Genomic DNA, 25,300 nt, shown 5'->3' on the forward strand with positions numbered 1-25,300 from the left:
GATGGTCGTGACCAAAGAGGCCAAAACGTGCCTCCTAGAGAGGCGAAGTCCCGATGCATGATGGGATGCCTCAGAGACCTCCCCGGTCCAGGGAGGAGTTTCCACTCCTGCCGGGAGCTGGCCCTCGTCTAGCAACAGTTGCTAGGGTGGGGAGGCAATCGCTGGTCCCTGCTCTCTTTAACCCTATTCATAGAATCCTAGAGCCTCAGAGTTGGACGGGACCTTAGGGAGCCTTTCTAGTCCGACTTCTCCTTATAGTGATGGAGAGACTGAGGCCCGGAGGGGGGCAGGGACTTGCCCAAGGCGTGGAATCCCGGATTCCCACTCTTTTATTTACCAAAGCGAGCCCCGCTATAGGATGTGCCTGGGACCGCCCGCAGCGCGGGAGAGGGATGTGCGTGTGGCGGGGCGGGCCGGGGAAAGTCGCAGGCGAATGCGGTGGATTTTCACTGACCCAATGATACCGGTTCCTTGGGGATACGAAAAAGGGGATTTAATATTCCACCCCCACCTTGTTGTTGTTATTATCATCGCTTTAAAAAATTTCCTTTGCATTTATCACTAACATCTTTTATTTCTTTGTATTGCTCATCGTCTGTCTCCTCCCACCGGGAAGTAACTTCTAAGGGCAGGGCCTGTGCGCTGTCCACTGTGTGTTCTCGGGGCCTGCGTGGACCTCAGCGCAGGCAGGACCTTAACGCGTATTTGCGGACTCCGTGACGAACGGCGCCGAGGTGTGGATGCGCGGGAGGGTGCGTGCCAGGTGGACGGGAGGCAGGCTCAGGTTCGCACCTCGACTGCCTTATGCCGCTCACCACCTCTGGGGCCTCGAGCGGAGGTCCCTGCGTTGAGCCCCAGCGTCCCCACCCCCCGTCTGTGAAACGGGGGGAAAGAAGGCCGTTCGGTTTCCCTTCGCTTGGGCTGTGGTCCGGGCGAGGCGAGACCGCGCAGAGGGACCGGCGCAGCGGCGGGGGCTCCGCAAATGCTCCACAAGCAGGAGCGGTTGTTCTTGGAACGAGCACGTGAGCGCTACTCCTGGGGGTCCCGGGAGGTTTCTGCTGTTTTCCTTTGTGGGAGGTGCCGGGGGGGGCGGGGAGGGAGGGGAGAGCGGGAGGTAACGTGGGCCGGTTTGGAGCAGTCAGCCGCGCGAGACCACCCTGGCTGCAGGCACGGAGTCCCTCTTGCCGGCACTGAGACCCCCCGAGTTCCTGTGAAAGCGGAGTGGGGGTGCGGGGTCGGCGGGGCGGCGACCTGGGGGCGTGTCCTGGGGGTGGAGTTGAGACCCGGGGTACGCCCTGGGGGCGGGACGGCGACGCGGGGGTCGGTCCTGGGGGCGGAGCAATTATCGGGCTGCGCCCTGAGGGCGGGGCGGCGACCCGGGGGTGTGTCCTGGGGGTGGGGGGAGACTCGGGGGTGTGCCCGGGCGGAGCGGTGACCGGGGGTGTGTCCTGGGGGCGCGGCGGTGACCTGGGGGCGGAGCGGCGATCCGGGGTACGCCCTGGGGGCGGGGGGGGGAGACTCGAGGGTGTGCCCGGGGCGGAGCGGTGACCCGGGGGTGAGTCCTGGGGACGGGGCGGAGACTCGGGGGTGTGCCCGGGGCGGGGCGGTGACCCGGGGGTGAGTCCTGGGGGCGGGGCGGAGACTCGGGGGTGTGCCCGGGGCGGGGCGGTGACCCCGGGGGTACGCCCTGGGGGCGGGGGGGGGGGGGGGGAGACTCGAGGGTGTGCCCGGGGCGGAGCGGTGACCCGGGGGTGAGTCCTGGGGGCGGGGCGGAGACTCGGGGGTGTGCCCGGGGCGGGGCGGTGACCCGGGGGTGAGTCCTGGGGGCGGGGCGGAGACTCGGGGGTGTGCCCGGGGCGGGGCGGTGACCCGGGGGTGAGTCCTGGGGGCGGGGCGGAGACTCGGGGGTGTGCCCGGGGCGGAGCGGGCGCGGAGGCGGAGGCGGAGCCCCAGGGCGGAGGGGCGATGCGGGGGCGGGGTCAGCGCCGCGCGGGTCCGGGGGCGGGTCCGGGGGCGGGTCCGGGGGCGGGACGGGGGGCGGGTCCGGGGCGGCAGGCGGGGCGCAGAGGCCGAGGCCCAGGCCCGGAAGCGCCCCGAGGCCGCGGGGTGCCCGGCGTCCGGGCGCCATGGACGAGGCGGACCGGCGGGTGCTGCGGCGGTGCCGGGTGCGGCTGGTGCGGGAGCTGCAGGTGGCCGCGCTCTGGGACGCCCTGCTGAGCCGCGAGCTCTTCACGGCCGCCATGGTCGAGGACCTGCAGGTGCGCCCCTCCCCGCCGCGCGGACACCAGGCTGGAGGCGCGAGGCCGCCCAGGAGCTGAGGCCACGGCGAGCCCCCGCCCTCCGCTCCCCTCCGCTCCCCTCCGCTCCCCTCCGCTCCCTCCAGCCCCGGCCCCGGCCTCGGCCCCGGCCCCCAGCCCGCCGGGGGCCCCTCTCCCTCCCGCCCACCATGGCCCAGCGGAGGTTGTGCGGTTCTCTTTAAAAGCAGTTTTACGCCTTTTTCTCATGGGGCCCTCCCGCAGGCCTGGGAGAGGAGGGTCCGGGAGGCACTTGCCACCAGCAGGTGCGGGGCTGTGTCTGTGGCTTTCTGGACGCCCCAGGCCAGGGCCCCGGGGCCTGCTTGCAGACCCAACGTCCCTTTGCTTCATCACCCAGGAGCTTGGCCTGAACCTGGTGAGCAAGGCTTTAATAGAATGTGTCACATGAAAAATTACTAATGAATAATGACGTTAAAAGAAGCCTCGTGAGCACCTGCTGTGGGGCCTGTACTGAGGAGTAGAAGTGGTTTGAGGCCATTCCCCTGCCTTCAGATAGAAATTCAAATGCCCACAGAGGCAGCAGGCAGCCCAGCCCTCCAGCTCAGCGTGGTCGTTCCAGAACGCTGGCCTTGTGTTGCCAGATTTTTAAAGAGAAGCTGAAAACCCTGATTTTGATGTTAAATTCCCTGATGTTAAATGTTAGCAACAAATTCAGGCAGGGCTGGCATTTTGCCACACGTGGATCTGGGGCCTCCTCCTGGCTTTGTTAACGTATTAGCAGTGCCTTGCTGAGACTCAGTTTCCCTCGTCTGTAAAGTGGGGATAATGGTAATTTAACCCCTTAATGTTGTTGAGGGGGACTAGATGAAACGATGCATCTAACACGTTGCCCGTCTTACTCCGAGTGCCTCGTAAGTGTTGAGATGCGGCACGGAGCTAGCCGTTTCGTTAGGATCACCTTTTCGTGAAATGATAGGTCTGTGCTGCTCAGTATAGTAGCCATTAGCCACATGTGGCTATGTAAGTGTAAATTTGAAGTAATTAATATATATTTTAAATATTTTATTTATTAGAGAGAGAGAGAGAGAGATCATGAGCAGGGGGGAAGGGCAGAGGGAGAAGCCAACTCCCTGCTGAGCAAGGAGCCCGACGTGGGACTGGACCCTGGGACCCTGGGACCCCGGGATCATGACCTGAAGGCAGATGCTTAACCAACTGAGCCACCCAGGCGCCCTGAAGTAATTAATATTAAACAAAATAGAACCTTCGATTCCTCAGTTGAAGGGCGCGAGTGCTCAGTAGCCACGTGTGGTTAAGGCCTGCCACATTGAACAGCGCAGGCAAAGAATATTTCCATCAGCACAGAAAGTTCCCTTGGACAGAGCTGCTGTAGGATATTTGAGGACAGGGTGGTGTCTCGTCCCTGTGGCTCCTGAGGAACTTGGCCAGAGGTGGGTCTCAGAGGACAACGAGCAGATGCGCAGTTTCTTCTTTTCTCTGTATCAGTGACCAGCCCCACCATCCTGCCACTCACTAACCCCAGCCATTCCTGCACTTTATAGTCCACCTCATCAGCCCGCAGATCTGTGCATTCTCCTTCATTTATTTTTCTGGCCCGTCCCCTCACTTCTTGATTCCTGCCACACCGTCTTTGCCACCACCTGACCTGGCTGTGGCTCACTCCTGTCCGTTGTCCACCCTGCCCATCGGATGATTTTTCTAAAAGGTGGATCTGACTCTGTCACTTTCTTAAAACTCGTCACTGGCTCCTTTCTTGGCTTGACCGCACAAAGGCCTCATCCCTCATGACTGTTTCCCATTCCAGCTTAGATTTCTCGTTTCTCTGAATTCACTATTTACTTACTAATGGTCCCTAGGGTCTCTCTAAAGACACCCCCTCCTGGAGGCCTCCCTGACTTCCCCAGGCTGAGGTGGATTTCTGTGGACCCTCCTAGGCCCCTGTGCTTTCCCATCTGACGCTTCTCTCCTTGGTGTGACACCACTGATTTGTCTGTTTGCATCCCCCACGAGATGTTCGCTTCGTAAGGACTGATCATGTTTACTGCTGTATTTTCAGCTCTTAGCACGGTGTTGGGCTCATAAGAGATGCCTCCAAAATGCTGAATGAGTAGATAAGCAGAGGCTGGCTAGTGGGACACACTCACTATGAGTGCAGGCTCAAGTTTTGTCCATGTGCCTGATTTTGTAGCCTTATGCTAGGTGGGAAATGGGGCGGGGGGACAGGGGGAGAGTCACAGGACATTGTATGGGTAATGGTGCCACGTCTTTCTTCTCAAACAGCATGCAGGCTCGGGGTCTCGGAGCGACCAGGCCAGGCAGCTGGTCATAGATCTAGAGACCCGAGGGAGTCAGGCCCTTCCTTTGTTCATTACCTGCTTGGAGGACACAGGCCAGGATGCGCTGGCTTCGTGCCTGAGAATGAGTCGGCAAGCAGTAAAGCAGAATCCAGAGGCCACCAGACCCCTGGACCTCATGCCTGTGGTGCTTGGACCAACGAGACTCACACCAGAGGATCTCAGAGGGAAGGATCCATCAAAGCTGACTCCAGGAAAACTTGCTCCGGTGGTGCTGGGGCCAGCTGAGCTCCAGCCACAGGTTGTCAGACCATTGGTGCCCAAGCCAACGGACAATGGTTCTAGACGATTCAGTGACGTCTGTGAGTACCAAGAGAGTGGTTGGTGGGTAGTTGGACCTATGAAGTTAATGACCTTGGATATCCAGGTCTTTCCCCAGAAGTTCTCAGCTATTATTTTTCTATATAAGCCCACTGCCCCTTTCTCCCTCTCTTCCTTCCTTCTGGGATTCCAGTAACGCATAGATGTTTCTTTTCAAGATAAATCATGATTCATGTAGACTTTCTTCATCTTCTTGGTTCTTTTCTCTTTGTTCTCTGCCGGTAACTTCAAATGATATGTCTTCTACTTCACAGATTCTTTCTTCTGCGTGATTAAGTCTGATGTCAATGTTGTCTGTTGCATTTTTCATTTCATTCATGGCATTCTTCAGCTCTAGAATTTCCATTTGGTTCTTTTTTAGGATTTCTATCTCTTTCGTTCATATGTTGTTTTCCTGATGTTGTTGAATTGTTCCTGTTGTTGAATTGTCTTTGTATATACTCTTGTAGCTTGCTGAGCTTCCTCGAGACAGCGATTTTGAATTCTTTATCAGGCACATTGCAGGTTTCTATTTCTTGGGGGTTGCTTTCTGGAAAATCATTGTGCTCCTTTGGTGGTGTCCTATTTCCTTGATTTTCATGTTTTTTGAAGTCATGTGTTGGCTTCACATTTGAAGAAGAGTCAGCTCCTCCAGTCTTTGCTGACTGACCCCTTTAGTGCATCCAATCTCAGATTTTTTTTGCACCAGCAGTGTTTTGGAACTTCTCTACTCAATGTGTGGACTTACACAAAGTCATTCTCACTTGTGGATGATTGTCAGAATTGGTGTTCATTGTCTGGGAAGGCAGTTGAAAGCTCTTATTATGTCATTAAATTTTTTTTATTTATTTGACAGAGAGACTGAGAGAGCATGTGTGCACACACACGTGTGTGCATGTACAAGCAGGTGGAGTTGCAGGGAGAGGGAGAGGGACAAGTAGGGAGAGCCTGGACATGAGGCTCGATCCCAGGATCCTTGGGATCATGACCTGAACTGAAGGCAGATGCTTAACTGCCTGAACCACGCAGGTGCCCCTCTTATTGTGCCATTTTGATGATGTCCGTCTCTCACTTTGTGGATTGATACTACTAATTTGGGGAATGAAAGAATTTTTCAGTTGTGGGTAATAGTTATAGTTTTGGGGGTGCAGTGGGATTTTGGAAATGAGCTACAGTTTCAGATTGAGGCTATGAACTATAGGATTCGTCAGATAGATAAAACCGTTTCCAATTAAAAAATGAGATGTGAATGCTTTTCTGGCGTGGCTTTTAAACTCTTCAGAGATTAGTTCCCAGCAAGGGGTCCCGGCCCTCTGTGAGCAATGAATGGGACCATTGTAGGATCACAAGGAAGGTTCCAGTGCAACTAAACTCGCACCAGAACTCAGAGGTAGCCACCAAGTTCTTTTTGTTTAAAGAACAAAAAAAGTCCTACTATATTGTAGGCTGGTGGTCAGGGGACTTGTTTGAAATGAAATGAATTGAAATGAAAACTCATTTGACACTGATGGAAAAAATGACCACCTTGACTCATTTATTCTGCAAATATCTGCGGAGGACTTTCTGGGTGCTGGGCTCCATGGATTCTAGAGACAGGAAGCGTCTGTTCTCCTGGAGCTTCCCTTATTTATGCCTTTCTGTTTTAGAATTTCACTTGAATGGAATCACACCACGTATACTCTCTGGCTTCTTTCCTTGGCATAATGTTCCGTATTTTCCACGGCATTGTATGTGTAGGTACCTCGTTCCTTTTCAGGCTGTGGAGTGTTCCCTTACATGGCTTTTTTCATAAATTGTTATCCGTCAACTTGTTGATGAACATTTGGGTTGTTTCTTGCTTTGGGCATTAAGAATAAAGCTTCAGTGGGGCGCCTGGATGGCTCAGTCGGTTAACTGTCTGACTTCAGCTCAGGTCATTATTCTGGGGTCCTGAGATGGAGCCTCACGTTGGGCTCCCTGCTCAGCGGGGAGAAGCAGACTTCCATCTCTCTCTCTCTCTGCAACCCCCCCACCGCCCCACCGCTTATGTGTGCATGTGCATGTGTTCTCTCTGTCTCTCAAATAAATAACTAAATAAAATCTTTAAGAAAAAAAGAAAAAAAGAGGGACACCTAGGTGGCTCAGTGGTTGAACATCTGCCTTTGGCTCAGGGCGTGATCCCTGGGGTCCTGGGATCGAGTCCTGCATCAGGCTCCTTGCACGGAGCCTGCTTCTGCTTCTGCCTGTGTCTCTGTCTCTCATGAATAAATAAATAAAATCTTAAAAAAAAAAAGAATAAGGCCTCAGTGATCATCCATGGCCAGGGCTTTTTGTGTCCATTGCACTAATTTCTATCGGGTAGAAACCTGGGAATGGAACTGCTGATCAGACGATAGGTGTGTGTTTAACTTTATTGGAGACTTATTTTTGTTTGTTTGCTTTTTGTTTTTTAAATATTTATTTATTCATGAGAGACGCAGAGAGAGAGGCAGAGACACAGGCAGAGGGAGAAGCAGGCTCCCTGTGGGGAGCCTGATGCGGGACTTGATCCCAGGACTTTGGGATCATGCCCTGAGCCAAAGGCCACCCAGATTCCCTCACTGGAAACTTCTGAGCAGTTCTGCAAGGTGGCTGTGCCCCTAGACTCCCACCTGCACTGCCTGATGTTTCCCAGGTTCTTGTTCTTTTGTATTCAAAGACCCTTGCCTCTCCCCCAAGGGGCCAGCCATTCATGCCTCTCCCCCCTCCCTCTCTCTAGGTGTTCAGGAGATTTCCAAGGGAAATGGTGATTTGGTGAGTCTTCCTGTGACTTGGCTTTGGGCTCTAATGCTCTGCACTTTCCAGATCCTTCCCTCTGCAGCTGCCTCTGGAGCCCAGGGAACGGAGCCCTGAGAGAGGGTCCCAGGCCCCCTACAGCTCCCTGCCTCTAGCACAGTTTCCTGGAGCAGGCTGTCCAAGCCTCCCTGCTCTTTTCTTGTCTGAAGTCAGGGGTCAGACCTAATGTGAGGCGGGCATCCAAAATGGCCCTGGGACCGAGTCAGTCACTCCTTCTCGTTCACAGCATTTGCTGTGTGACTCCTGTGCGCCAGTACTGGGCTCCAGGCCAGGATACCTGAGAGCAGACCCCTTGTGTTTCTAATCCCTGTGGAGCCATCAGCCTAGCAGAGGCTAGTTACCCAAAGAAATACCTAAATCTTTTTTTTTTTTTTAAGATTTTATTTATTTCTTTGAGAAACAGAGAGAGAGAGGGGCAGAGACACAGGCAGAGGGAGAAGCAGACAGGGGGAGAAGCAGGCTCCATGCTGGAAGCAGACATGGGACTCAATCCCGGGTCTCCAGGATCACACCCTGGGCTGAAGGCGGCACTAAACCGCTGAGCCACCCGGGCTGCCCAAGAAATACCTAAATTTAAATTGTGTCAAGTGTCGTGAAAAAAAGAGCAGGCTGTTGTGAGAGAGGATTCCCGGGGGACGGGGAGCCTGGCTGGGAAGCGGCATCCGCGCTCTGCGGGTGGGCCCGGGCAGGAGTCTGCTGAGGGAGCCACCCACAGGGTTCTCAGGAGCTGCCCTGGGTGGGGCAGTCCATCAGCTCCTTTGGGGGCAAGTGCCTCTGGGTGTTGGATTCCTAAGCTGGATGCTGCCGTGGGAGCTGGTCTTCCCTCCCGCGTTAGCTGTCTGTACGTCATACCACTCATGCTCATGCCCACCTGGTTTACAGTCTGCTTTGGTGCTAGAATGTGGGGCGTAGATGTTGCTGCTCTGTCTGAGGGAGGGCAGGCCCCCTTTTCTTTTCTTTCTTTTTTTTAATATTTTATTTATTTTGATAGAGAGGGGGGACAAGTTGGTAGAGCAGCAGGGCAGAGGCAGAGGGAGAAGCAGGCTCCCCACTGAGCAGGGAGCCTGATGCGGGACTCTATCCCAGGACCCCGGGGTCACGCCCTGAGCTGAAGGCAGACGCTCCGCTGCTGAGCCCCCCAGGCGCCCCCAGGCCCCCTTTGCTGTCCCATCTCTCCAGACTGCCCACCACATGCATGCAGCCAGGGGCCCCCCCTTTTGTCCTGAGGAGTGTGGCGGTGCCCCGGTTGACCCTGGTCCCTGTGCTGGGCAGGCGTACGCCCTGAACGCAGACCCCTGCGGCTACTGCCTCATCATCAACAACGTGAACTTCTGCCCCGAGTCAAGGCTCGCGGCCCGCGGTGGCTCCAATATCGACTGCGAGAAGCTACAGCGACGCTTCGGTCTGCTGCGGTTCACGGTGGAGGTGAAGTGGGACCTGACGGCCAAGGTAGGCCCCTGGCCGAGGAGGGGGCGGGGGGCGGGCGGGGGCGGGGGGCCTGTGACCCCCCCCACAGGGTCCTGATGACCGGAGCGCCTGCAGGGGCCGTGTCAGGCCCGGCCACACACTCAGGGTGCCGCCCGCTCCCTGCGGTGTGTCCCTGTGCCGTCGCTTCCTCGTCTAGATGGCAGGAGTGGTCCTCACGTCCTCGGCTCAGTGTGAGGAGGGCCTGAGCCAGGCCCAGCGCTGCACCTTGTGCCCGAGGCCGGTGGCGGTTGTGACTGTCAGGACGGTCATCACTGCAGCATTGCCCCTGGGAGCGGGGAAGGCGCTCTGCCCCGGTTGGGGCTCCGCGTGGGGACCCGATCCATCAACACGATGGCTCATCTGCAACCTTCTCTTGTAGCAAATGGTCCAGGCTTTGGTGGAGCTGGCGCGGCGGGACCACAGTGCTCTGGACTGCTGCGTGGTGGTCGTCCTGTCCCACGGCTGTGAGGCAGGTAGAGGTGGCGGCTCCTGGGGCAGCCACCCAGAAGTGCTGCTCTGAGGTGCCGGGAAGGAGCCCCGTCCCTTCCTGTGTCCACGACACCCTGGGCTTTGTGAGAAGAGCCATGGGCCCTGTCTAGCCCCTGTTGTTTTCCTGGGAGTCCTCAGGCCCTCTGAGGACTTGGATGCTCCCCCTGGGTGGGGGGGTGTTCCTGGGAGAGGCCATCTGGGAGAGGCAGGGAGGACACAGGTGCTGCTCACAGAGCTCCTGCCCTGGATCTTGTTCAGAGCCAGGTATGGCACACAGGAGCTCCCAGCTCCTGCCTTGGTCCCACCAGGCGCTGTCCCAGCCCTTTGCCACTGGCTGGGTGTCAGGACACTGGGACTCACTCTGGGATTGGCCACTGATGTGCTGGGTCATTGTGGCCCAGCCCCTCCCACTGCCTGGGCCTCAGCTTCCTCATCTTTTCATTTGAGGGTTGGACAGATCAGAAGCTCCAAGGTAAAGGCCTACAGCCCCCCTGGGGGTGGCACAGTGTTTTCATGACTGGCAATTTACTCACAGAAATCAAGATTTCCAGCTTCTCTTGAAAAACCACAGTGGTCTGGTCTTACTAGGTCGCATCCTCACAGAGGGAAACTCTGGCCTATATGGCTCCTTTTCTTTTCTTTTCTTTTCTTTTCTTTTCTTTTCTTTTCTTTTCTTTCTTTTCTTCTTTTTTCTTTTTTTTGTATGGCTCCTTTTCATTCATGGTGTGACCCCTGGACCAGCAGGACGGGCCTCACCAAGAAATCTTGAGAGATTCAGACTCTCAGGCCTTGCCCCCCAGACCTCTTCCCAGAGAGCCTACACTTTGACAGGGTCCCCATATGCAGAAAGTTTGAGAAGAACCGATCTAGAGTGTTTCTCAATGCTCAGCTGCATCAGAGGCTCCTGAAAGACCACGTTCCTGGTCCCCACCACCAAGGTTTCTGACGTAGGTCTGTGTAGAGCCCAGGAATCAGCACGCCGTACAGGTTCCCAGGCAATGCTGATGCCCCTGGTCCAGGGACCACACTTTGAAAACCACCGATCTAGAAGCAGCTGGCCAGCGGTCTCCAGTTAGGCTGTTGGAGGCACATGAGTCTGAGACCTCTAGACTAGATGCTGACCCGGGGCCCATCCAGAACCACCCTCTGTCTAAAGCAGCCTCGTGCCCCTGGCTGGGGTCTTTTAACTGCTTGGCCCTACAAAGCCTCTGAGCAGTGTGTTGGACCCATCCCAACTTCTTGGCTTTGTAATCAGGATTCTCTTGGTCTTCCAGGCCAGCCACCGCCAGTTCCCAGGGGCCGTTTATGGCACAGATGGATGTCCTGTGTCCATTGAGAAAATTGTGAACATCTTCAATGGAACTGGCTGCCCCAGCTTGGGAGGGAAGCCCAAGCTCTTCTTTATCCAGGCCTGTGGTGGGGGTAAGTGCATCCTCACGCTCCCCGCAGATGACTCTAGTGGGCAGAGCCACCCCTGCCCCCATCTCCAACCCCTCTGGATGTCCCAGAGGTCTGTCCAGGCAGTTGGAGGGTCCCAAACATGCCCACTTTGTCCAAAGCAGCAGCACCTGCTCAGCTTTGTCCAGCCTGTAGAGGTCAGAGCCTTCCGGCTCACGGTGTAGGAGCCCCTTGGGCTCACCCAGCTTCGACAGCTTCAACTTCAGACACTTGGCAACCACAGAGCAGAGGAGAGAGAAAAACCTCTTTTGTTTTCCTTATCATTCCCCTAACCTTCTTCAATTAGACCCTCTTTTCACTGTTGTGGCGAAAGGGAGGCCAGAGCTAAATTAGTATTAGAATTCCCAAGGGCCAGGTTCTAGAAATTTTATATATATGTAAATATAATATATTTATAAATAAATATAAATATATTTATATGTATAAAATTTTCTTATATTTTATATATATTAATTTAATTTAATTTTACTTTTTTAAAGATTTTATTTATTTATTCATGAGAGACACAGAGATAGAGAGAGGCAGAGACACAGGCAGAGGGAGAAGCAGGCTCCACCAGGGAGCCTGACATGGGACTCGATCCCAGGTCTCCAGGATCATGCCCTGGGCTGAAGGTGGCACTAAACCACTGAGCCACCCGGGTTACCCATATATATATTTTTTTTTAAAGAGAGAGAGCACGAGGTGGGGCAGAGGGAGAGAGAATCCCAAGCAGGCTCCGTATTCACGCAGAGCCTGAGGTGGGGCTCCATTCGAGGACTCTGAGATCATGACCTGTAGCATATTCTTTAAAAAAATTTTTTTTATTATTATTTTTTTACCTGTAGCATATTCTTTATTTTTTAAAGATTTATTTGAGAGAGAGCGAGAGAAAGCGAGCGAGCATGTGCATGCATGTGAGTGGCAGGTGGGGGGTGGGGTGCTGGACAGAGAGAGGGAGACAAGCAGACTCCCTGTTGAGTGGGGAGCCCTATATATGGGGCTTGACCCCAGGACCCTGAGATCGTGACCTGAGCCGAAACCAAGAGTCAGATGCTTAACTGACTGAACCCCCCACACGCCCCAGTAGCACATTCTTCTGACCGTGTTCCTCTGCCCTGTACTGTTCCACGTTGGCAGGGGTAAGGTGAGGGAGTGTGGGTTGTCTGGTCGCATGACATCTGGGAAGTGTTTGTTAAATATCTGCTGTATACACCAGGCTGTGTGTTAGGTGCTGGGGATTTATAATTTGACTGGAACTGTATCACCTCACTGTCACGACCCATGCCCATAACTTGGCCATGAGTGATTAGGAACACCAGGTTCAGTCTTGGTGGCTGCTTCCTTCCTGCACGAACAGTGGCCGGTTAATCTCTAGAAGTCTTGGCAAGTGGGGATGATAACAAAGCCTACCTTCTAGCGTCACTGTGAAATATCCAGTGCTTGAACCAGTGCATGTACAGCACTTAATACAGTGCCCGGTTCATTTTTGGAACTGCAAACCTGGACTCTCCCCCTCCTCTGACCCCAAAGGACCCTGTGTCGCATAGGAGCCCCCCTGTCCTCGGCCCACAGTTACCTCAGAGTTATGGTACTAGGAAAGTGGAAAGGCTGCTGCTCTCGGGGTTGTAGAAATCCTCTCCAGCTCATTGTTTTTCTTATGATCCAGAATGTGTAGTCAGAATGTGTAAGGTGTTCTTACCCTGAAGCAAATGGCTCTTCTCTCTTGTGTGAATAGAATGGAAGGTGATGCGGGCAAGGGAACCATGGGTGAAGGGTGAGCTGGGACGTCAATGTTCTGGGAAGGTCACAGCTAGCTCAATGCCTCCTCATTGTCCATTCTCAGCAGCGTGGAGGGTCTGCAGGGTCACATTCTGGACGCCCTCGCGGGCCCACCAGGTCCTTGTGGATCTGGCCTAGGCCACTTTGCGTCCCCCAGCCTGGCATGCCATGTCCCACGCCGGCACTCTTCAACCCTTGAGGGTGTCACAGGTGCTGGCTTGCTCCTCAGCCTTCCATGTCCATCCCTCTGCCTTGACCCCTGGGCTACCCTGTTTTGTTTTGTTTTTTAAGATTTTATTTTTTTACTTGTTTATCTTTAAAAAGTATGTATGTATGTATGTATTTATTTAGAAAGGGAGAGAGAGAGACAGAGACAGACAGACAGCATGTGCATGGTGGGGAGAGGCAGAGGGAGAGGGAACCTCAAGCAGACTTCGTGCTGAGCATGGAGCCTGACTCAGGGCTTGATCTCACACCTCTGAGATTACCACCACCTGAGCTGAAACCAAGAGTTGGACACTTAACTGACTGAGCTTCCCAAACGCCCCTAAGGTTTTATTTTTTTAGGTAATCTCTACATCTAACATGGGGCTTGACCCTGAGATCAAGAGTGGCGTGCTCAGTGACTGAGCCAGCCAGGCACCCCTGCTGGCCTACTGCTAACCCATCCTTCTAGTTACAGCTAATTGTCTCTGCCTCCAGGAAGTCTTCCCATAAACCCCCCCTTCCTTGCACAGAGTCAGGGTTAGCTGGTCTTTGTCTCCTGCAGCCTCTGTTCTCCCCTCCTGGCTCTTTCTCCTTGTACTGAGATGGCCTCGCCCCCTGGTCAGCTTTCCTAAGGCAGGGCTAGTTCCGTCTGTCCTTCACCCAGGTCCCCCCAGCCTGGCACAAAGCTCACAGGATGCTTGTATCTTTTGTGGATTCTAATGATTTGATTTTGAAATAGAACCATGTGAAAATTACTGTGAGCAAGATTTTAAGTGATAGAGATTCCCTCCACTAAAAAAAAAAAAAAAAGAAAGAAAGAAAAGAAAAAAGAAAAGAAAAAACTCGATGGGAACAGGGATTTCAGAGCTGGAATGCAGTGATTATGATGCTGCCTTTGGAACTGTGGTCTCTGCTCCGTCCCCCGGGTGGCTGTTGACTTTGTGTGTCACACTGTAGCCACCTGGGGGCAGGACAGTGGCTGAGGACAGAAATGCTGAGCTGCCCACTGTCTGCGTCCCCTTCGGGCCGAGTGTCCTCTTGTTTACCAGCATCTGAACATCTGCCCTGGATTTTGGTGGCACTTGTGTTGCTTTTGCAGAATTCACTGTTGTAACAATTTCAAACAATTTTAAAATCCTTTGACAAGTCACGCACCCCTTTCATAAGCGGCAGTGCACATCCCAGGGCAGAAACAGGCGCCTCAGCGTTGGTAGCGCTGGTGAGGCAAGTCACTGGGTAAGTAGCATGATACGGCGTGACCCGGCACGATGCCCTTGGCCGGAGCTGAGCGGCCTCTGTGAGGGCATTTTGGGGCAACCCCTCTTCAGACTTCTAGAAATTTGCTGAGAAGACAGAAGGAAGCACAATGTTCTGTGTGGTTGTAGATTTTCTGTGCTGAGGGGACAGCTTCTCCGGCTGTGCATTTATTCTTTCGGGGAAGTTAGCCTGCCTTCCAGGGGGTTTTGAATTCGAGAGTCTCTTTAAGAACACAGCTGTGCATCATGTCCATAACCCGTGGGCGAGGCTTTCACATCAGATTTGTCAAATGAGGAGGACATGTGAACGGAGACGGGTTCACATCCCTTGTGTGACTCATTCTCTCTCTCTCTCTTTCCCACTTGTAGTCCCCTCTTGGATCCCACTGTATCTTCTCTGCTTTCCCCAGGTGGTCCCTCTGCCCCCCTCTGTCTCCTTAGGGCAGTCCTACAGCATCCCCCCAGTGCAGTGCCCCCGACCCCAGCCACCCACACCTCAGGTCCCAGACAGCCAGGGCTGGAATCTCGGCCAAGAAAACCAGAAGCAGGGACCTGAGTAAGTATGCAACAGTCCAGCCCTCACAGGTCTCAGAAGCCCCCTTTGCAAGCTCAGGGGCCTCCATGGAAGAGGCAGCGTAGCTGAGAGACAACATATGTAGGGCAGGATCCTGGCCCCTGAAGGTCAGCTGTGAGAACAAAGACAAATTGCCCAGTTTCTGAGTCAGATGTATGGGGTGAGAGGTCAGTAGATGTTGGGGCTATGATATGGGGTTGCTGGAACCCTCCTTGTCCCATCTCTAGCTCCCTGCAGATGGAACCCCAGCTTCCCCGGGTGATCTATGACCTCCTTCCCTCCTTGCTATTGCCCACCACAGATCCAGCCACATAAACCCTCCTGCCCTCCTGCCGGGGCCTGCCTGATGTGCTGCTTCTCCCATCAGGACTGTTCCTCTCCTATCGGAGCCTGGGTCACAGTCATCTGTCTCAGAAACCATTCCCTAAGGAACCCTCTGTGTCACTCTGCCCTCTGCTTCTACTGAAGCTCCTTTTTTTAATTTTAATTTTTATTTTTTTTTATTTATGATAGTCACACACACAGAGAGAGAGAGAGAGGCAGAGAGAGAAGCAGGCTCCATGCACTGAGAGCCCGACATGGGATTCGATCCCGGGTCTCCAGGACCGCGCCCGGGGCCAAAGCAGGTGCTAAACCGCTGTGCCACCCAGGGATCCCCTCTACTAAAGCTCCTTATAGCTGCTTTCTCCCATTGCTCCCTGCAGTGAGCTCTGCTTCCCTGGAGTTCATCCCAGGCGACCTCTCACCATGTCACTGCCCTGTACAGTGGAGCTGTATGTGGCCCAAGTCCTGCCTTGACCCCTCTGGTTTCCAAGTCTGCCACTGCTTTGGGAGGAATTCAGATTTTGAAACTAAAAGACATAAAATGTGAGTGCAGAGATCATCCAGGATCTTGCAAGCCTGACCCAGCTGTCTCATTTCTGCTTCTTACGTGGCCCTCGGGCACATCCGCTTTTTTCATCCTGCATTAGCCCGTGAGCATTTCTTCACATCTCCATGGTCTTCATCACCATTAGTTCAAATGGCTTTATAATGTTCCATCTTAGTGACATGCACTCACTAATCCATTTCCCTCATGTTGGCCGCTGAGGTGGATATCTAATTTTTGGCTCCCATGACCACGAATGTCTTTACGTAGAGGGCGTTGGCGTCACTTGAATTATTTCCTCAGGAAAGTACAGGGTCAGAAGGTGTAAGTGTCTCCACAGATCCCGTGACCTATGGCTTGATGCCTTCTTTGATGCCCTACAAAGATCTGAGATAGTTTAGCGAATACAAGGGATTTAGTAGAACAAAATAACGAGGGAGGAAGTGGAGACATGAGGACAGGAGAAGAGTACATTTGGAGTCTAGAAATGCATGTTGTGACATCCTGCGTGCCTGCTAGAGGTGACCCGTATCTGGCTTTGTGCTTTCGAGGGGCCGAGGCAAGGTGACAAAGGTCCACCTTATTGGTATTCAGAAGACAGAAGCCAAGAATGGCAATTTTTCTCCCTTTGGTTGTCTGAAAGGGAGGGCACGCTGATAACGACGGATAGTTTCCTTGACTACGTCCCTGCCTGCCCCCAGTTCCCCTGCCAAGAACGAGAGAAAAGAGTTCTATATCACTTTTTTAAAGATTTTATTTGTATAAATAAATGTCTCATGAGAGACAGAGAGAGAGAGGCAGAGACACAGGCAGAGGGAGAAGCAGGCTCCATGCAGGGAGCCCGATGCGGGACTCGATCCCAGGACCCCAGGGTCATGCCTTGAGCCAAAGGCAGATGCTCGACCGCTGAACAGCCCAGGTGTCCCAGTTCTATATCATTTTTTAAAATCTAAATCTTCGTGTACATTGAGTTTTTTTTCTGTTTGGGTGTTCAGCTCCCCAGAAAGCAGGACCCCATCTTGTTCTTTTGTGTCTTCTTTGGTGCCCGTGTGGGCGCTCTGTGCCCCAGGGGTACTCCGTGTGTGTGTGCACACCTGCTGTTGGGGTCATAAACCAGGATTTTAAAGAAGGCTTTGTAATATCCCGTGGCAAGTCCTCGTGATGTTGTGATAAGGGGATACAGCGTACTTCGTTGAACCTGCAAATGACCAAGTAAGGCCAAATCTACAAAGGGCCGGAGGGAGACACGGCGCACCGTCCACCCCGGTGGGCCTTGGCTGCTGCCCATGTGGCCAGGCTTCATGTTGATTAGAATCATCATGTTGAGACTTCATGTGTGTCAAAGAAGAGGCTGTGAATATGGTTAAAAAGAAAGCTACTGGCTACAAAATGGTCAACATAGAGAATATTGGTCGGTAACCTCATGAGACCAAAAGTAGTTCATGATCATTAAAAAACCAGGAAGAGAAAAACCAAATCAAACCTTCTGAGGTGGATTGAGCTGAAAAGTAAATGTCCTCTGCTCACCCCACTCTTCCAAGGTGGCCTCTTAACGATCGCTGGGTCTCCCCCCCAGACAGCTCTCACCTCTCCGTCCGATGAATGTATGCTGAATGCGTCTCATTTGGTGTACTGGCCTGTGTCCTTTTCTTAAAAAAAATTTTTTTTTTAGAGGTATTGTTGTAAGACACACAGAAGATTTACCCTCTGAACCATTTTTAAGTGTTTGGCTCAGTGGCATTAAGCACTGGTGTGCAGCGTGTCCCCCATCCACCTCCAGAGCGCTTCTCAGTGACTCCCCATTCTGCTCTGCCCCCCACCCTGGGTCCCCGGGATCCCCGGCAACCACTGCTGTGTTGCTGTCTATACGTCTGACTACTGTAGGCACCTCCCGTACGTAGAGGCAGGCAGTGTGTGTCTTTCTGTGACTGGCTTATTTCACTGAGCGTCATGTTCTCCAGGTTCATCCCTTGCAACGTGTGTCAGGATGTCCTTGCCTTTTAAGGCCATAATGTGACTTGTTTTCAAATGACATAAAGTTGATCTTTTTTTTTTTAAAGATTTTGTTTATTTATTCATGACACACACACAGAGAGAGAGAGAGAGAGAGAGAGAGAGAGAGACAGGCAGAGACACAGGCAGAGGGAAAAGCAGGCTCCATGCAGGGAGCCCGACGTGGGACTCGATCCTGGGACTCCAGGATCACGCCCTGGGCCTAAGGCAGTGCTAAATCACTGAGCCACCCAGGGATCCCCAAATTGATCATTTTTAACCAGTTTAAAGTATACAATTCAATGGCAGCGAGTACCTGCATGCATCCTTTGTTGCCTCATGCTAGAACTTTCTCATCACCTTGAACGACACCTCATACCCATCAGTGCTCACTCCCCCCTCCCACCTCCCTTTCTTCTCTGTGCCCGTCCTGGGTCTCTCACATGAACCTGCTCCATGGCCTCCTGCATCTGGTTCTTGGCTCAGCATGTTTCCAGCCCCCCCCCCCCCGCCCACCCAAGTGCATGAGGGCCAGTACTTTGCTCCTTTTCGAGCCTGAATGAAATCCCATGGTGTGTGTGCAGCACATTTTGTTTATCCGTTCGTCTGTCAGTGGACACTCGGGTCATCTCTACCATTTGCCTGTTGTGGATGATGCTGCCATGAACTGCCATGCAAGGTTTTGGTTGGACACCCGTTTTCTGTCCTTTTGGGTATATACCTGATAACTTGTTTTTGCAGCTTTTAAAAAAAATTCTGCACCCCCTCCCCCCAGTTTTGCCTAATGAACGTGTAAAACTTAGAGTAAAAAGTAAAGCTTTGGGGGCGCCTGGGTGGCTCAGTCGGTTGGTCTGACTCTTGATTTCAGCTCAGGTCATGATCTCAGGGTCATGAGATAGACCCCTGCATCAGGCTCTGCGCTCAGCAGGGAGTCTGCTTCAGATGCTCCCCCTCCCCCTCTGCCTCTGCCCCTGCCCCTCCCCGGCTTGCACATGCACGCTCTCTTCCTCTCTCAAATCAATCAATCTTTTTTTTTTTTTTTTTTTTTTTAAATAAAGCCTTGGTTTCTGTTTCTTGCTGATGTTTGCTCAGCCCTGGAACCTTGGCTCCAGGGGAATTGGGGGGGGTCTCAGGCTGGGGCAGGCCGGATGTGGCTAGGAAGCGAGGAATTGGGAGCTCTGGTCTGTGTCATCAGTGGTGAGTGATGTGTCTGTCTTTGGTTCCTGCAGAGCAGAAAGACCATGGGTTTGCAGTGGCCTCTGCTTCCCCTGAAGACAGGAGCCCTGGCAGTGACTCTGAGCCAGACGCTGTCCCGTTCCAGGAAGGCCCAGGCCCCTTTGACCAGCTGGACGCCGTGTCTAGTTTGCCCACTCCCAGTGATATCTTTGTATCCTACTCCACCTTCCCAGGTGAGCCTGTCAGGAGACCTCATCCTCCCAGCCGGCGGGCGGGTCCCCGTCTGCCCTAGAAGCGGTGTGTTGGGAAAGAAAGACCTGGGTGTGAGTCTTGGCTCCACCTCTTGCCATCTGCGTGTCCCTGAGCAAATGACTTCGCCTCTCAGGGCCTCAGCTCAGGGCGAGTAGGCGAGGCACTTGGGATGCAGAATTTAAGAGGCACCTGCTCTTGGGTTTGTGTGCCCCACCCTTGTCTTGGTCCTGCCTCGGTCTTCTCATATTTAAATTGGGCAGAGACACAGGCAGCAGTTGCTGCTGTTGCAGTTGCCCCAGGAGTTGCCCTGGGGTTAGCGGGGTGGCCAGTCCATCACCCAGCACAGTGCCTGGCGCACAGCAGGGGTGATGAGCGTTAGTTTCCTTCCTTTCTGAGCCCTTGGGTGAGTCACTTGACTTCTGGGAGCCTTGTTCTCCTTGCTGGGAAGGCAGGAATCACGGCCGAAGTCCAGGGGTGAGGGGGAAGTGGGGTCCTGAACGGGACGGAGCTCAGGGATGTGGGCGGCGACTGCGGGACTTGTTAGTGGGCCCAAGTCCAGGGGCGGCTGCAGCCTGAGTCGGGGCGGGGGGGGTGCCTAGCGGCTCCCCGGTGAAGTCCAGCCCGTCTATTCTGAAGGCTTTGTTTCCTGGAGAAATACCAAGAGCGGCTCCTGGTACGTGGAGACCTTGGATGGTGTTTTTGAGCAGTGGGCTCACGCTGAAGACCTGCAGACCCTCCTGCTCAGGGTGAGCATGGCCTTCCCCCGGGAAGGAGCGGGAAGGCTGCTGGGAGCCTCAGCGTGGGGTGGGGGGCCAGCGGGGGCCCAGGCCCGAGTCAGGGGTTTCTTCTGCACCTTGGCTTGCCGTGGGAGTTTTGCTTCTCTTCCTTGCGAGGTGCTGCTGTTACAGTGACATTTGCCCATTGTTCAAAGGGCTGCCTTCCCCGGCTCCTCTGAGGCCCCAGGTGACACTGGGATCCCCTCTGGCAGAGCCGGTCCCCAGTGCCGGCGCAGCATGGCTCAGGGGCCAGAGCTTGGCATTCCCGAAGGCAGGTCGTGGGGCCCGCACCCTTGCCCCACTGTGTAGTCTTCTACTCTTGACCCTTGAGAATTATTTCTACAGTATATGCCCTTCTTGGGGGACCCTAGAGAGAGGGGGAAGGATGGCCTGACAGGGCCCCACCCCCTCAGCGGAATCCTGCTCAGAGCAGCTGCTTCCTCCACGGGTCTCAGAGCACACACAGGTCTCTCCCACGTGCTCAGGTGTTTTGTGTTATGAGAAGGGTCTAGAAAGCTGGGACTATGCCTTCCTCCTGGGGAGGCTCTGGCTTTGTGCTTTGCTGAGCAGAGCAGAGGAGAAAAGAAAAGCAAGTGCAAGGCCACCACCTAGCATGACTCCAGTGGGCGCCACGTGCCATGGCTCTGGGCAGGTGAGCTCAGAGGCAGCCGGGGGCCTTGTAGGGAGAGTTGGGGGAGAGTCCGTCAAGGCCAAGCGGGGCACTTGGCTTCTGGGCCTGATCTCATCTCTCAACTTTTCTTTAAGCAGACCTTTCAGTCAGATTTGAACTTGGTGAATTTTTGAATTTCGAAATTTTGAGTTTTCTAAACTGGAGATATTTTTCTTTAAACACCTTCCCTTCCAACTCAGGGAGGCCGCAGGGTTTTAAAATAGGTTTTAAGCTTTTAGTTATGTATCTTTATAGGTGTGTGTATCTATTGAAGTATAGTTGATATATATAGTGATGCTATATCAGCTTCAGGTGTACAGCACAGTGACGTCATGGCTGTGCTCACCGCCAGAAACTAGTGGCCATCCGGCACTGCTCCAAGTTATTACGATATTATTGACTCCATTCTCTATGCTTCACTTGCTGTGCCCTGGCGTTTGTACCTCTTAATCCCCTCCACCTGTTTCGCCCATCGTCCCGCTCCCCTGCCCTGCAGCATTATGTACAACAGCCAAGATACGGAAGCAGGCTAAGCATCCGTCAGTAGATGCGTGGATAGAGAAGATGCGGCACGTATATATTAGAATATTACTCAGCCGTAAAAAAGAATGAGATCTCGCCATATGCAACAACATGGATAGAGCTAGAGGGTATTATGCAAAGTGAAATAAGTCAGACAAAGACAAATGCAGTATAATTCCACTTCTACGTGGAATCTAAAAAACAAAACGAACAAACAGAGACAGACTCAGAGACACAGGGTACAAGCTGGAGATGTGACAGGGCTGGTCCAGCAGCCATCCCCCACCCCCCCAGCCCCCCTCTGGAGCTCTTACTTCCATGGAGAGACCTCAGGCTTCCCTGTGCTCATGTTTTCACAGGTCGCTAATGCTGTTTCGCAGAAAGGAGTTTACAAACAGATTCCCGGTTGTTTCAATTTCCTCCGGAAAAAACTCTATTTTAAAATGTAATGAGGCCCCTCACCCTCTCACCCTGCTCTACCGTTCACCCCAAAACCTTCCTGCTCTGGGCCCGCGGCAGCTGAGGCCTGGCCCTTCCTGTAACTACGGCTGTCACTCTTCAAAGGGCTTTGTGGCTGCTGTGGGTCTGCTCTTCCCCCCGCCAGTGGCAGACAGGCTCTTAGCAGCTTCCAAAGTGGGGACAGATGACCCGCGACAGAGGAAGAGGAGCGGAAGGATTCCAAGGACACCACGGGACTCTTACCAGGGGTCCTTTCTCCAGCCAGTGGCTGTGGCCTGTGACCCCACCGCCCTCTGGAGTAAGGCTTCTTAGCCTCAGCACTGTTGACATTCGGGGCCAGATGATTCTTCACTGTGGGGCTGTCCTGTGTGCTGTGGGGTGGGTGTGTAGCAGCGTTCCTGGCCTCTACCCACTGGCTGCCAGTAGCACCTTGGTCTGAGCAGTGACAACCAAAGCCATCCTCAGATACTGCCACATGTCCCCTGTTGGGACCCCAACTTGAGAACTAGTGATCTGTAGGAAATTTTGGTTACAAACCAACCAGCCTCTCTCTTAGATCAGCCAGTTTGGAGCTACTAGAGTCCGGTCAGCTGGAATCTGTGGATCCTGAATGAAGTTCTAAAAATTACCAATTTTGGGGATCCCTGGGTGGCTCAGTGGTTTAGCGCCTGCCTTTGGCCCAGGGCGTGATCCTGGAGTCCCAGGATCGAGTCCCACATCAGGCTTCCGGCATGGAGCCTGCTTCTCCCTCTGCCTGTGTCTCTGCCTCTCTCTCTCTCTCTCTGCCTATCATGAATAAATAAATAAAATCTTTTAAAAAAATAAAAATTACCAATTTTTCTTATATTCTAGTATTCTTAAAAAAACTTAAGTAAATATGGACACCTTTTTTTTTTTTTTTGCCTATTCCCCACTCATTTTGTTCTCTTTGTTTTTTCTTCTAAAGGAGATTTTTGCTTTTTTATTTCTTTAAAGATTTATTATTTTAGAGAGGGAGAAAGTGTGGAGAGGGGAGGGGCAGAGGGAGAGGGAGAGAAAGTCTCACGTAGACTCCGCACTGGCACAGAGCCCAACCCTGGGCTCGATCCCATGACCCTGAGATCATGACCTGAGCTGAAACTAAGAATCGGATGCTCAACTGACTGTACCACCCACATGCCTCTGATTTTTGCTTTTTAAAAAACATTTCCCCACCTCTTTATTTGAACCCCTCCCCATCCCAGGAAGGTGACTGGGCTGGGAGCTGTGTCCTCGGTGAAGTTAAGTCACGGGTCCAGGGGAGCACAGGTAAGGCCCCTGTGGGGTCTTGTAAGCTATCCTGACCCTGGCCAATTTGTAGCTTTTAAGGGCCTTGGACGTGAGGCTTGTTTGGTAAGACACACCAAGATGTGGTTCATGTGGTTGTGCCTTCATTATTATGTCCCTCCTGTGACCTTTCTAAGTCTGAAATAGTCCCCGGGACTTCTGGGTAGTTATTTGCAGTCACCTGCAGGACACGTACAAGCAAACAATCAGGTTGGCCCAGCAGAGCAGAGCAGGGCTTTCTCCTTCCAGCCTCTGCGCTGGCTGCTCGTGGGAATTGGGGGGCCCTGGGAATCAGGGGGCCCTCGCCTGAGGTGCCATGGAGAAAGAGGTGTTATCACAGCTTTTCACTGACCTCCTGGGGGCTTGGTGTACGGAGGGCACTCAGCCTGGAGTTCTGTTCCGACTTCCGGGCAGCAGATGCTACGAGCTCCTAAAAGTCCTATGTGGATGGGCAGGTTTTGAGATTGCATTTGTTTCTCAAAGGGACCGAGAGCCCCGAAAGTGTTAACTGCCGGTGCTGTTTGCAAGGCACGTTTCTGTGGTGCTTTCCGAGGCTGCCTAGCAGTATCTGTTGAACATTTTACTGGGCCAGCTCTGTCATTCCCTGATGCTGCTGGAGCCCTACAGTGCAGGAACTCTGCCCTCGTGCACGAGCGTGTGTCCCCTGAGGGGCTTGGCTGCAGCAACGTGAGAGAGGGCAACAGGGAACGGATGAAAAGCATCACTTCGTTATATTCTTAAAATGGAATATTATTGAGCAGTCCAAAAGGATGACCTGGATGGAGGGACTGACATGCAAAAGGTAGTTCAATGTGCAGTAAAAAGGCTCAGTTGCAGGACAATGTGAGGAGCGACATGCTCTTTTTGAAATTACAATATATTCTATAGTGATGTACATATATAGATATTTGATACAGGCATAGAAATAAAGTCCAGAAGACCATCCCCCATGCTGTTAATGGTGATTATCTCTGGAAAGTGGAATTGGAGATGTAAAATGAGGCGGACCTTACTTTTTTACTTGATACACTCCTTTGCTCTTCTAATATTCTTACAAAGACAACGTATTACCTTCTAAGATAAAAATAAACATTAAGCTGGTAGATGCCGAAGACGCATGTGTTGCTGTCGTTCCGTGAACATTTGTTGAAAGGATGACTGCCCGTGGCCACCTGTCTCCCATCACCTCCCTGCCCGTGCTTTTTGTTGGCAGCTTCCTGACCTGGGCTCGTCCCCAGTCTGGGTTTGTGCGGGCCGGTGCTCCCAAGCACGGTGGGTGGCTCCAGGCTGCACCCAGCACGCCCCTGGAGCGCCGCAAGGTTTCACCAGCCCTCTGCAGCTGCTGGGGCAGCCTGCGCCGGAAGACAGCTGCTTGCTGGGCTGGGCTGGCCCCAGAGCCCGTTACTGGGCACATGTGCCCGTCCTGGCTGCTGTCGCACGAGCAGGGGCCTCGGCCCAGCTGCCTCGGGCTTGTCTTCCCTGTTGATCCCCTCGGTCATCTGGCCATGCTTTCGGCCGTGGCCAGCTCTGTCGTGCCTGCGTCGGTGGCTGGGAACAGCTAATGCTGGACAAAAAGGGACAACTGCCCCCGGCCCCTGCTTTGGGTCCCCCAGGTGCTGCCAGGACCAGCTGCACGGTGACTCACGCAGCAGCTGGGGCTGGAAAGGCCCTAAGCAACCTTCTGTCCAGCCGGTCTTGGGCTGGGCACCTCGAAACCTGGACTCGGATTTTCCTCTGCCAGAATGGAATCACGGCTTTCCCCCAACTGAGCAAACAAAAACCACTGTGAATTAGTGGGCCACACTCTTCTTGATTTTACATTTTTCTCCAAAAAACTTTTCTGGAATCTCTGGTGCCCATGACCACTCAACAGTAAAGAGGTGTCAGCAGACAGACAAAAGAACAAGGAGCTGGCGCGTATTAGTGACACTCAGAGGCAGCCACCTGCTTGTTTTGACAGTGCCCGTGTGACGGTGAAGTTTTTCTCCTGTGACCACCTGCTCATGGCTGTGGTTTCATACTTGATTTTAAAACAAGAGTGTCGGTTTGATGCCACTGAACAGTTCTCTGCAAAATAAACAAAATAATGAAATCGCAGGCTAGCTTTCCCTTTTCTGGCGGGCGGGGTGGCTGGGGCTCTGTCGCAAACACCACACGCACCCCCCGCCTTGTTCTGGCTCCTAAAATTGTGGAAGAGTCCTGGTCTGGTTCAGGTCCATTTTAGAGAAGAGGAAACGTAGGTGGGGTTCGAACCCAGGCAGTTTGACTTCTATCGGTCTATGCTCTCCTGTCTCTCCAAGGCAGCCACCACTCCTTCCAGACAC

General features: G+C 53.4%; 1 protein-coding gene across 2 annotated transcripts; it reads left to right on the forward strand.

The window, feature by feature from the left end:
* The first annotated feature begins 73 nt into the window (after positions 1-73).
* Positions 74-25,073, forward strand: CASP9 (caspase 9). Of its 2 annotated transcripts, XR_012000171.1 has the most exons (10): positions 74-1,022; positions 2,520-2,670; positions 4,557-4,932; positions 7,668-7,702; positions 9,017-9,193; positions 9,591-9,684; positions 10,980-11,122; positions 19,046-19,225; positions 19,881-19,990; positions 21,572-25,073. XR_012000171.1 is itself a non-coding variant. In XM_026011959.2 (9 exons), exons 1-9 carry the CDS (start codon positions 2,127-2,129, stop codon positions 21,659-21,661), a joined length of 1,338 nt encoding a protein of 445 aa, XP_025867744.1. In that variant the 5' UTR covers positions 2,038-2,126; the 3' UTR covers positions 21,662-25,073. The 2 variants fall into 2 exon arrangements, 1 of the variants encoding a protein (XP_025867744.1); XM_026011959.2 differs by lacking the exons at positions 74-1,022; positions 2,520-2,670 and adding an exon at positions 2,038-2,258 and having other exon boundaries at positions 9,591-9,680; positions 10,975-11,122.
* The last annotated feature ends 227 nt before the right edge of the window (positions 25,074-25,300 follow it).

Source organism: Vulpes vulpes, chromosome 2, assembly GCF_048418805.1.
Source record: "Vulpes vulpes isolate BD-2025 chromosome 2, VulVul3, whole genome shotgun sequence".
Classification (NCBI taxonomy): domain Eukaryota; kingdom Metazoa; phylum Chordata; class Mammalia; order Carnivora; family Canidae; genus Vulpes; species Vulpes vulpes.

Excerpts from the sequence above, each read along its gene's own strand:
- CASP9 (XM_026011959.2), top strand. The coding sequence starts at position 2,127 with ATGGACGAGGCGGACCGGCGGGTGCTGCGGCGGTGCCGGGTGCGGCTG. Across the intron at positions 11,123-19,045 it reads TATCCAGGCCTGTGGTGGGG|AGCAGAAAGACCATGGGTTT; the intron begins GTAAGTGCATCC and ends TGGTTCCTGCAG. Across the intron at positions 19,226-19,880 it reads ATCCTACTCCACCTTCCCAG|GCTTTGTTTCCTGGAGAAAT; the intron begins GTGAGCCTGTCA and ends TCTATTCTGAAG.